General features: G+C 51.5%; 1 protein-coding gene across 2 annotated transcripts in view; it reads left to right on the top strand.

The window, feature by feature from the left end:
• The window catches only part of nrp1a (neuropilin 1a), a 63,510-nt gene that overhangs the window by 35,906 nt on the left and 15,589 nt on the right, over window positions 1-12,015 (top strand). For both annotated transcript variants that reach the window (XM_084702757.1, XM_084702758.1), the window contains exon 7: window positions 1,188-1,354. In XM_084702757.1, the coding sequence (XP_084558883.1) occupies window positions 1,188-1,354 (167 nt within the window). The remainder of the gene's footprint in view (window positions 1-1,187; window positions 1,355-12,015) is intronic.

Here is a 12,015-nt window from a genome sequence, read left to right as displayed (position 1 = left end):
CTCCATCTGCTGCTACACTGGGTTGCTGTGTGTGTGTGTGTGTCTGTGTGTCTGTCTGTGTGTCTGTCTGTGTGTGTGTCCGTGTGTCTGTTTGTCTGTGTGTGTGTGTGTGTGTGTCTTCTCTTGGTGTGAATATATGACCCCTGGTCCGGTCAAAAGGTCAGTTCTTCCTTTACACCAACCATCTCTAATGTCAGTAGTGTCCAAAACCCATAAGTCTGGGTGTTGACCCCTGGGGGTCAGAGGGTGACCCCATGGTGACCCCCACCCCTTCAGACACCTCTACCAGGGTTCCAGGGGCCGGCTGCACCATGTCACACACACACACACAGCTGTACCCCAGCTTTGGGTGACAGGGCAGGATGACATGCAGCTGCCAACCCACTGGCCCTCTCAGTGCCCAACACCCTGAAGAGTTCAACATTAGGGAAATATATATCAGATTCAAAGATTTAAACATGCACCGTGTGCCAAGCAGAAACTGCCAATAGGGAGCTGCAGAAGAGACGCTCCACCAGAGAAGGGTTCTAGTCTGTGTTTTGTGTGTGTGCATAAACTTAGTACGACACTGAATGTTTAATGAATGCAGCTCCGTGTCTTAATGTAGAACACTTGCACTGCACATCCATTAAAGCCTCTACGTGTGTGTGTGTGTGTGTGTGTGTGGGGAGGGGCGGGCGGAAGCAGGGGTCCGTTGGAGTGGCACTGATGTGCTCTTTAAGCGAGGACACAACCAGTGCTCCAGAGTGGCACCCCGCTGAGTGTCCCTCTCCCCAGGGAGAGGCTGTGCTGCTGGGACACACAACAGAACACTGCCTCCAGTACACACTCAAGGGCCTGGTGCTTTTAGCGCTAAAGTTAGACTAACATCTAAATTTTTCTCCCCCTTTTGCTCTCTCTTTTTTTTTTTTCTCTCTCTCTCTCTCTCTCTCTCTCTCTCTCTCTCTCTCTCTCTCTCTCTCTCTCTCTCTCTCTCTCTCTCTCTCTCTCTCTCTCTCTCTCTCTCTCTCTCTCTCTCTCTCTCTCTCTCTCTCTCTCTCTCTCTCTCTCTCTCTCTCTCTCTCTCTCTCTCTCTCTCTCTCTCTCTCTCTCTCTCTCTCTCTCTCTCTCTCTCTCTCTCTAACTGTTACTCTCTCTTCCTCTCTCTATCTCTTTTTTTTCTCTCTCCTTCTTCCACCTTCTCTCAGACTTCAGCTGCACTGACCCTCTGGGCATGGAGTCTGGGGAGCTGGGCTCAGACCAGATCGTAGCCTCCTCCCACTACAATCCCAGCTGGTCTCCGGAACGATCCAGACTCAACTACTATGAGAATGCCTGGACCCCTGCAGAAGACTCCAATAAAGAGTGGATCCAGGTAGGATGATGGTTTACAGAACATGGCTTGTGGTGAGTCATGAATAAGTCAAGGCACAGAGTGTATTCGTTGGGGGTGAAAAGCTGTTTACCAATACTGTGACAGCAGGCCAGAGGCTTCTCATTGCATCAGCGTGGCAAGTAACTTCTCCAATACATAATCGCGATTCGATCGTACTGTAGGAACCTGGAGAGGGAGGAAACTGCGGTGACATGTAGCAGTCAGAGAGCTGGAGTGTGTAAGGGACCTGGGCCTGTTAGAAGCCCTCCTCTGAACACTTCCTGTGGGCCTCTGTGAGTCCTCCCCCCTGGCGCCCTGGAGAGGACAGGGGGAGGGGACAGGGGGAGAGGGAGAAGACAGGGGCAGGGGACAGGGGGAGAGGGAGGGAGGGAGAGGACAGGGGGAGAGGGAGGGAGGGAGAGGACAGGGGAAGAGGACAGGGGGAGAGGGAGGGAGGGAGAGGACAGGGGGAGAGGGAGGGAGGGAGAGGACAGGGGGAGAGGGAGGGAGGGAGAGGACAGGGGGAGAGGACAGGGGGAGAGGGAGGGAGGGAGAGGACAGGGGGAGAGGACAGGGGGAGAGGGAGGGAGGGAGAGGACAGGGGGAGAGGGAGGGAGGGAGGGAGAGGACAGGGGGAGAGGACAGGGGGAGAGGGAGGGAGGGAGAGGACAGGGGGAGAGGGAGGGAGGGAGAGGACAGGGGGAGAGGACAGGGGGAGAGGGAGGGAGGGAGAGGACAGGGGGAGAGGACAGGGGGAGAGGGAGGGAGGGAGGGAGAGGACAGGGGGAGAGGGAGGGAGGGAGAGGACAGGGGGAGAGGACAGGGGGAGAGGGAGGGAGGGAGAGGACAGGGGGAGAGGGAGGGAGGGAGGGAGAGGACAGGGGGAGAGGACAGGGGGAGAGGGAGGGAGGGAGAGGACAGGGGGAGAGGGAGGGAGGGAGAGGACAGGGGGAGAGGACAGGGGGAGAGGGAGGGAGGGAGAGGACAGGGGGAGAGGGAGGGAGGGAGAGGACAGGGGGAGGGGACAGGGGGAGAGGGAGGGAGGGGACAGGGGGAGAGTCACTGGTCCAGCCTCTGCTGGTCCAGCCTCTGCCCTCCCTCCTACCTCCACCTCCTCTCTGGCTTCCTGTCCGCTCATACTGCCAGCCCCGGGCAACGCTGGGACTGGCCCCCACTGCCCCATGAGGACACACACTCCTTACTCACACACTCCTTACTCACACACACACACACACACACCTTACTCACACACACACACACACACTCCTTACTCACACACACACACTCCTTACTGACACACTCCTTACTCACACACTCCTTACTCACACACACACACACACTCCTTACCCCCCCCACACACACACACTCCTTACTCACACACACACACACACACTCCTTACCCCCCCCACACACACTCCTTACTCACACACACACACACACACACACTCCTTACCCCACCGCACACACACACTCCTTACCTCCCCACACACACACGCACACTCAGGCACACACAAACCTACACACACCCATGCCATACAGTACCTTAATACTGATCAGACACATGTCTAATTACCCGCAGACAGATTGTTCTGAGGACAGAGCTCCCTTCTTCATCCTCCCTCCCAACCACTGCCTCGACACCAGCTTACACTGTTGACGTGGTAACCCTAGAGACCCCGCCGTACACTACATTACCCTAGATGCATTTGGAGCATGTTTGATTTAGTAGCTCAGGGTCTCCAGGCCTTGTAAATGCCCAGACTGTTTTCCTTTTCTTTCTCTCTTCTTTTTCTCTCGTCCTTCTTCAGTCCCCCTCGTCGTGGCTGAGATGGTTGGCCCCTGCTCACTCCTCTGGGGGCTCCTAACAGTGCTGACCCAAAGCCAAATATTTGCTTGGGAGGTTCATAAGCAAGCTTTTCCTCACTGCTATGAAAATATTATCCTGAACGCCCCTGTTGCTCCTCCAGACTAATTTAATCAGAGGTGTGGGTGGAGGGGTGGTGAGGGAGGAAGAGAGAGCAGGGGGAAGAAAAGGGGTGAGGGAGGGAGGAAGAGAGAGCAGGGGGAAGAAAAGGGGTGAGGGAGGGAGTGTCTGAGGAACGGCAAGGCGCCTATTGTGTTGCGAAAGTACCCAGCATGCAACTGAGTCATACAGGAAGCTCTCCGTGACCACTTTCTGTCCAGGGTCTGGAGAGGTACAGTTAGTTGGTCCTATTGTTCATCCCAGGTGAATAGCATTAGCATGTTGGCCCAGAGTATTGTGTTGGACAGGCAAGATATTGAAGGTCCTCTTGTTGCAGGGTTATAGACATGCTTTACAAACCGTTTTAGGTATTGAGACTGAGGCATTGAGACTTGCTGGGAGTTTGGCTTGAAGTGCAACCACATGAGCATAGTGCTTTATGTTTGTTGACAGAGATTTCCCTTTCAGACCAACCACTGCACTACTTCACCTCACCATATTTCATTCCAGTAATTAAGTATCTTGACACCATGTGTCTGGCCTTGTTAGTCATCTTAGATTCCAATCCCCTGCCAAGCAGTCAGAAGGCGAGAAGAATTCAATCCCACTGCTTGTCTCGGTTCCCAATACAATATTGATCAGGGATCACTCTTTTTATTTGGCTGTAAAATCTAAACATTGGAACAAAGGCGGGTTCTATTGACGATTCTGCATCCTTTTTCAAACAACCAATGAGACCGCACGATCGACTTGGGACTCATCTGTTTCCAAGAGACGGGATTTTGTGAAATTCTTCGGTCGGCACGTAGTCTCTCTCTTAAAGGAAGCATGCTCCACTTAGTGTTCTCCTCCAAAGAGCTTCAATTACAACCAGTGTTGTTAAGAGAGTGGGGTTTCAGTTTCATTATACCAGTGGAGCCCTCGTAGTCTTTCCTCCTGCTTAATGACACGGACATCCCTGCACCCACAAATCACCTCCCTTCAGATGTTCCTCCCATGCATCTAATCAATTGATTATTTATGTAATTAATTATCCGACTGCAATTTGCAGACGGTTGTTTTATTCATGACAGGCAGGGTGATTTCCCAGCATATTCTTCAGCTCTTTTTTTTTTTTTTTTTTTTGCTTCTGAGCATGAACCAAATGGAGCTGGTCATCCATTTTAATGCTGCTGCATGTTAATTTGCTGAGATCTCTTTTCCTTCCTTCTCTCATCTCCTTTCCTCACTCCTCCCTTCCTCTCCTCACTCCTCCTCTCCTCAGCAGTTTAACTGGTGTGGGTATTGTGGCTTACTGCAGCTAAGGTCGTTAAGCAACCGTGAGCAGGAGGAGCAGCTATATGGTGTGTGGATAGAGACAGACAGAGAGAGAGACATACAGACAGACAGACAGACAGACAGACAGACAGACAGACAGAGAGAGAGACAGAGAGAGAGAGAGAGAGAGAGAGAGAGACAGACAGACAGACAGAGAAAGAGACAGACAGACAGGCAGACATCCTCTGAGGTGCCAACACAGACAGAGTACAGTAAGAAGCAGGAGAAGCCATGTTCAGCCTTTCCTTCAGTGCAAACACATCAAGGGTGGGAGAACCCTTCTGAGCCTCTTTGAAGGCTCAGCCAGAGAGACAGAGAGAGAGGGAGAGATAGAGAGACAGAGGGAGAGAGACAGAGGGAGAGAGACAGAGGGAGAGAGACAGAGACAGAGGGAGGGAGAGACAGAGGGAGAGAGACAGAGAGAGAGAGAGAGGGAGAGAGAGAGAGAGAGAGAGAGAGAGAGAGGGAGAGATAGAGAGAGAGAGAGGGAGAGATAGAGAGAGGGAGAGACAGAGGGAGAGAGAGAGAGAGAGAGAGAGAGAGAGACAGAGGGAGAGATAGAGAGAGGGAGAGACAGAGGGAGAGAGACAGAGAGACAGAGACAGAGGGAGAGATAGAGAGAGAGAGAGAGAGAGAGAGAGAGAGAGAGAGAGAGAGAGAGAGAGAGAGAGACAGAGGGAGAGATAGAGAGAGGGAGAGACAGAGGGAGAGAGAGAGAGAGAGAGAGAGAGAGACAGAGGGAGAGATAGAGAGAGGGAGAGACAGAGGGAGAGAGACAGAGAGACAGAGACAGAGGGAGAGATAGAGAGAGGGAGAGACAGAGGGAGAGAGACAGAGAGAGAGAGACAGAGGGGAGAGAGACAGAGGGAGAGGGAGAGAGAGGGAGAGACAGAGGGAGAGAGACAGAGAGAGAGAGACAGAGGGAGAGACAGAGAGAGAGAGACAGAGGGAGAGGAGAGAGAGAGAGAGAGAGAGAGAGAGAGAGAGAGAGAGAGAGAGAGAGAGAGAGAGAGAGAGGAGCGGTGAGGGGCGATGAGCAGAGCAGACAGATCTATGCAGCAGGTTGCTGCCGAGATGATAGATGTAGGAGCTCGCAGAGGAATACACCTCGACAGTTAGCCCAGAAATGAGTATTTATGGACTGAGCGCGGTTCCAATAGGAAGGTCTGTACAAGGCGTGACACTCCGGAGGAAATATCTGCATCTGTACACACTTACCCACTAACACATTTACCAACCTGGAGACACGGCCGGAGGCACTGTGTTTTCGCACGACACGCCACGACCTGAAAACATCCTCCCAGCTCCCCTGTCCTCCACCCTCTCCTCCCCCCTCTCCTCCTCCTCCCTCCAGGACCCTCACAGGGAAGATTACTGACCCCCCTGAGACACACATGTGCTGAGGAATGTGTGTGTGCACATCGTTGTTTGCGAGTGATTTTAGTGTGCGTTTGTGTACAGAACAAATGTTCGTGTGTGTTTACAGAACGAATATGGGTGTGTGTCTACAGAATGTGTGTGTGTGTACCCATGTGTCTCTCTTCGGAGGCCTGAGAGATGCGATAAAAGCAAGACAGGATCGGGAAGGTGGACCTGATGTCTCAGACAGCCACCATTGATCACCTGAAACGCTCTGCACTCCATGAATAATACATCGCCCTCGGAAAGAGTCGACTGTCGATACCTGAAAGCCTGTCTATCGAGCATCTCATGATCGTTCTTCACGGTGTCTCGTCAATGAGCAGACTCAGGTTTGACTTTGAGTTTTTCCTCCTCGTGAGCTTATATTCACGTGGCTTGTGGCTTAGGTTCCATATTCATGGTATTTGTGCACAGTGAGGCCAGCTGTTAAGGTTCGTCTTGCGACACACAAGGCAGATAGTCCGATGAAGAGGAAGCGGTGATGTAGAACAGGAGCAGTTCGGACCCAAGGGGAAGCACAATGCCCTTCCTCCACCCTTCCTCCACCCTTCCTCCACCCCACAGAACACAACCAGGAATCCATTGGCCGCTTCACAAAGAAAACATATTACATTCCAGCAAATTTGCTGTAATTGCGACTTCCTTCATAATATCGTTTCTCCCGCTCGTCTTCTTTTATCTGCGCTGCCCAACACGGCCACCATCGCTTCTAAAACAACGCTCTCAGCCGTGTCCTGTTTCCTGCACCTCGCCACCTCCGATCTGCTTTCAATTAACCACGGTCAGTAGGAGGCCCGAGTCTGTACAACATCTCTCTATTGACTGTTCTCCCCTCTCTCTCTTTATCTCTTTCTCCCTTCCACTCTCTCCCTCTCTCTCTCTCTCTCTCTCTCTCTCTCTCTCTCTCCCTCTCTCTCTGTCTCTCTCTCTCTCTCTCTCTCTCTCTCTCTCTCTCTCTCTCTCTCTCTCTCTCTCTCTCTTTATCTCTCTCTCTCTCATCTCTCCCTCTCTCTCGCCTTTGCTACATCTCTCTCCCACCCTCGTTTTCTATCCCTCTCCCTCCCTCCTCCCTCTCCCTCTCTCTATCTCCCTTCCCCCTCCCTCCTCCCTCTCCCTCTCTCTCTCTCCCTCCCTCCTCCCTCTTCCTCTCTCTATCTCCCGCTCCCTCCTCCCTCTCCCTATCTCTATCTCCCTTCCCCCTCCTTCCTCCCTCTCCATATCTCTCTCTCCCTTCCCCCTCCCTCCTCCCTCTCCCTATCTCTCTCTCCCTTCCCGCTCCCTCTCCCTCTCCCTCTCCCTCTCCCTCTCCCTCTCCCTCTCCCTCTCCCTCTCCCTCTCTCTCTCTCTCTCTCCCTTCCCCCTCCCTCCTCCCTCTCCCTCTCTCTATTTCCCTCCTCCCTCCTCCCTATGTCTATCTCTATCTCCCGCTCCCTTCTTTGTTTCTTAGAATAAGTGTCTCATCTCAGAGCCTCCAAGGTGCCAAAAGATGACTCATGAAAATAGAGTTGAATAATTAACAGCAGCCTTCGACTTTGTGTAGATGAAGTCAGGGTCTGACTTTGAAAGAGGTCTGCTGTCGCGACATTACTCATTAAAGCACTGGCTTGTTTTCTGGGACAGGTGATGGGGTTAAGGTTAGTTCAAGAGGTTGCAGGTTCAAATCCCCCCTCTGTGTGTGGTTATGGATAAAAGCAACTACTAAATAAATACATTACATTGTTAGTCTGACAGTGTCAACCAAACCTATGTTGGGTTCAACATAGAAAACTGTCAAAATTCCCCACAGTGCCAGACAGATTCTCACCCATGAGTGCATGAACTGAGTTGGCGACAGGACGAGGCTGAACACAGCTAGCATTGTTTGGACTCGCCACAGTCCCAGGACTGAGGCCGTAAGCCCCCTGACTGGATGTGTGTGAGCGCCGCTCTCCTCTGCTTCCTGTTGAGGGAACACACAGCCCTGCTCTGCAGCTGGTTCGCCTGACTCAGGTCAGCCTCTATTGTCTCCTGCACTCGGGTGTTCGATTTCCTAAACGTCACGCTACATTAGTCACTAACGTGGCAATGATGGTGTCAGGGACTGGAGAGTGTGTGTGTGTGTGCGTGTGTGTGTGTGTGTGTGTGCGTGTGTGCGTGTGTGCGTGTGTGTGTGTGTGTGTGCGTGAACAAACATGCCTCAGTGTGAGTCAGGAGAAAGGAAGGCCTATAAAAAGCCTGTGATGTGTCCTGAACAGCTGTGTGTCCGAAACCTTGTCAGACTTCCGCCCTCTGGAATCCTCAGTCACAACTTCCTGTGTCTGGTCAGTCATAGCTGTGCAGTATCTCACCAGCCACATAACCTTCTTCTCCATCCCTCCATCCTTCTACCCCTCTGTACCTCTAACTCTTCATCTCTCTACCCCTCTATCCCTCTAACTCTTCATCTCTCTACCCCTCTATCCCTCTAACTCTTCATCTCTCTACCCCTCTATCCCACTAACTCTTCATCTCTCTACCCCTCTATCCCTCTAACTCTTCATCTCTCTATCTCTCTATCCCTCTAACTCTTCATCTCTCTACCCCTCTATACCTCTAACTCTTCATGCCTCCATCCCTTTATCCCTCCTTCTCACTGTCAGGAAAATAGATGATCGGGGTTCAGGAAGACGTGCATAATTTAAGAGCACAAAGATGCGTCCAGGGCTAAAAATACCGTAATTCTGTCAGGTGAGTGGTGTGATGAATGGACACTGTCCAGGCCCTTCTCTGCTTTAACTGCAGCTGCTAATACCATTTCCACAAAAGGGGAATTAATTACACTTTAGGCTAATGGAATTTATTTAGAAACCTCCGACCGCCACCCAGGTGCTGGAGGTGAGAGGGGTGGAGGCAGGTGCTGTCTGATGGATGACTACCAGCTCCGCCCCCTGAGAGTTGAGCAGGTCTGCCCTGCTTTGGGTCTGTCTGGGATGGAGGGCCAGACAGGAGCATTGTGTGCCCCCAGCCAAACAGACCCCCCCCCCTCCCAGTACCAGGCCCTGTCCTTGTCCAGAAACACAACCCCCAGCGCCCCAACCCCCCGACCCCCCCGACCCCATCTGGGGTCCATATGGCTCATTTGAATTGACAGGATTAACGGGTCAGAGCAAGATGACAACACACATCTTGCCCGTGTGTTGGTTTGAACGCGGTGGAATGCCGTTTCAGTCTTTCCAGACCTCCACCAGTGTCTCTGGGGAGGAGAACTCAGAGGTTGTTTCTGGAAGGTGACCATGTTTGGTCTGAGGAGACCAGCTGGGGTTGGAAAGACCAGGTTCCAGGCTGCCTCTGCTCATCTGCAATCAACTCGCTCTGCTGTTTTTGTTTTCAGTTTCTGCTGGGAGAGACTGAGGGACCCATCATTCCCCTGGAGCTCGCTCTCTACATCCAGCCCACACACACACACACACACACACACACACACACACACACACACACAGACACTCAAACACACACACACACACACACACACTCAAACACACACACACACACACACACACTCAAACACACACACACTCAAACACACACACACACACACACACACACACACACTCAAACACACACACACACTCAAACACACACACACTCAAACACACACACACACACATATGGAGAGCTTTACCTCCCCACTGCCAGGGAAACTGGTTAAAAAAAAACTTTCGTTTTTATAAAGTCACCCATAGATTGGATTTGTGCTGTGCTCCCACACGCTCAATTATGATGGAGTCAAACAGTGAGGCCTAGCTTTTGAACCCTCCCCCCTCCCCTCAGAAACCCCCCCTCCCCTCAGAACCCCCCCCCTCCCCCACCCCTTCCCCCAGACAGTAACCACAGAGCGATGACTAGTCAGGAACACCCACAATGCCCCTCATTCAGTTAATTGGACACATACAGAATTCAGTTGTCTTTAATAAGTAATAAAACTATGTCCATGTCCATCGTGTCATGTGTACATGTGCGCACACACACACACGGCACACACACACAGGCACATACACACACAGGCACGCACACACACACACACACACACAGGCATGCACACACACAAAAAAGTAAAGCTCTCATGTGGTGAAACTCTCTGTGTTAATCTAATTTTACACCAGTCTCACTGTGGGGGCAGAACTTCAAGTCTGAGCAAGGCTCTCTGTTTCTGCCTTTCTGCTTCTATTTGTCAGCGTAATGACTGTGCTCTCGGTATGCTGTAGTCTGTAAAACACACAGCCAGATAAGAATAAACAGCACACAGACACACACACATGCATATGTGGATTGGGCACATAGACACACACTTAAGTGTCAACACACAACATGATGACACCATCTGAACCAGAGGAAACCCCAGAGACAGAGACAGAGTAAGGACCCTCACACGAGGAGATGAGAGTTACAGAAAGGTCGGATATCTTTCGACGTGGCAGTTCATGGGGATGGTCTGTGTCGGTCTGTGTCGTCCGTGGGTGTGAGTTACACTCCCAGACCAGATTGCATTGGGCCATTTGTCTGCGAGTGGGCTTTGCTCCAAACACCAACTCATAAAATACCACCATATTTTGAAAGGGGAAAAAAAAAGGGAAAAAAATCTGGTTTTGTCCTGTCAGCATAGACTCCACATACATATTCCACGCACGGAGAACAGAGTTTTACACCCTCTTACACAACCATTACATCATCCATTAAGCTTGACTCACGCTTTGGGCCAATTCGCTAAGAGAGCGATGACAAATCATTTATCAGCTGCCAACGTTATGATTAGTCTGGAGCTGTTGAGCTGAGCAGGTCTGGTCGAGGAGTCTTCTAGAAGATGAGGCCTACGCAGTGTGCTCCCTCCCTCTGTCTTCAGGCCCCAGCTGTGATCAGGGATCCTGTCTGTTTGTTTCGTCTCTCGTCGCTGCGCTGCAAACGGGGCTGTGTGTCTGGCTTGTCTGTTCCCCCTGACCCCCGTCACCCAGGCCTGTTAGCGCTGCTCTTCCCCTGCCTGCGCTGGACTGAAACAAGCGCACATTAATAAATCATGGCCTTCCTCATTAGCAAGGCCCTGCTATTATCAGGGCCTTGTCTTTGAAATGGATCCAGTCTTTTCTTTCTCTCCTTATTTCTCCTCTCAAGCCACTGCTCTCTCACCCTCTCTCACTCTCCTCTCCACATCCCACCACACAAGGCCACGCGTCAAACAGGCTGCACAGACAGTGACTGGGTGCGTCTGTCCCGGAGCTGTCACACTGTGTTGTGTGAAGGTAGAGGAGACTGTGATCAAGTGGTTGCTCTCTTGACTGTCTCATCAACTCAACCTTTTTAATGACACAGCGAGCCACAGCTCAGCCAATGACACAAGAGGAGGGACAGCGCGCGAGCATTTACAAGTGTTCTCAATTAGGCCACTCAGTGATCTCACTCTCGCGGTTCCTTAATTCCATTACTGCTAATGAGGTCCAATCAGTAGCACCGTCTCAATGCCAAGTCCTTCCATTCGACTCGGCCTTTAGTAAACCACTCTGTCATTGGTCCAGGTTGGCAGGAAGTCAGGGCTCACGTTCTTCCTGTTTGAAGGGGGATGATGAGGATGAGAACCTGCCCTGGCTAATATATTCCAGTGCATCTGCAGTGCCACATTCTAACCCAAAGCTAGTGATGAGGAATTCTCCTTCCCTCTGTTATTAAAGATGGAAGATTCTGGAACAGGGGATTTGATTCTGTGTCTGTTTGCCAGCGCTAAAGAAATGTGGGCCTTACGCGTTAAGCTCCCTTGAGCTTCTCAGCCAGGAACAAAAGTATTCTGTCTTTCGCCCTCTTTTATTTTCATCCCTCCTTCCTCTCCAAATTCTCAGAGCAAGAAAAAAAAAAAACACACAGAGGCGATCATTCACCGGTACCATCTGTTTTTGTCTTTGGGAAAGGAAGTGTGTTTGAATACAGGAATCACAACACTGCCGCCTGTCTATTC

The sequence above is a fragment of the Hypomesus nipponensis genome, chromosome 8, assembly GCF_054491055.1.
Source record: "Hypomesus nipponensis isolate SF chromosome 8, ASM5449105v1, whole genome shotgun sequence".
Lineage (NCBI taxonomy): Eukaryota > Metazoa > Chordata > Actinopteri > Osmeriformes > Osmeridae > Hypomesus > Hypomesus nipponensis.
This window is presented reverse-complemented; position numbering and strand designations above follow the sequence as displayed.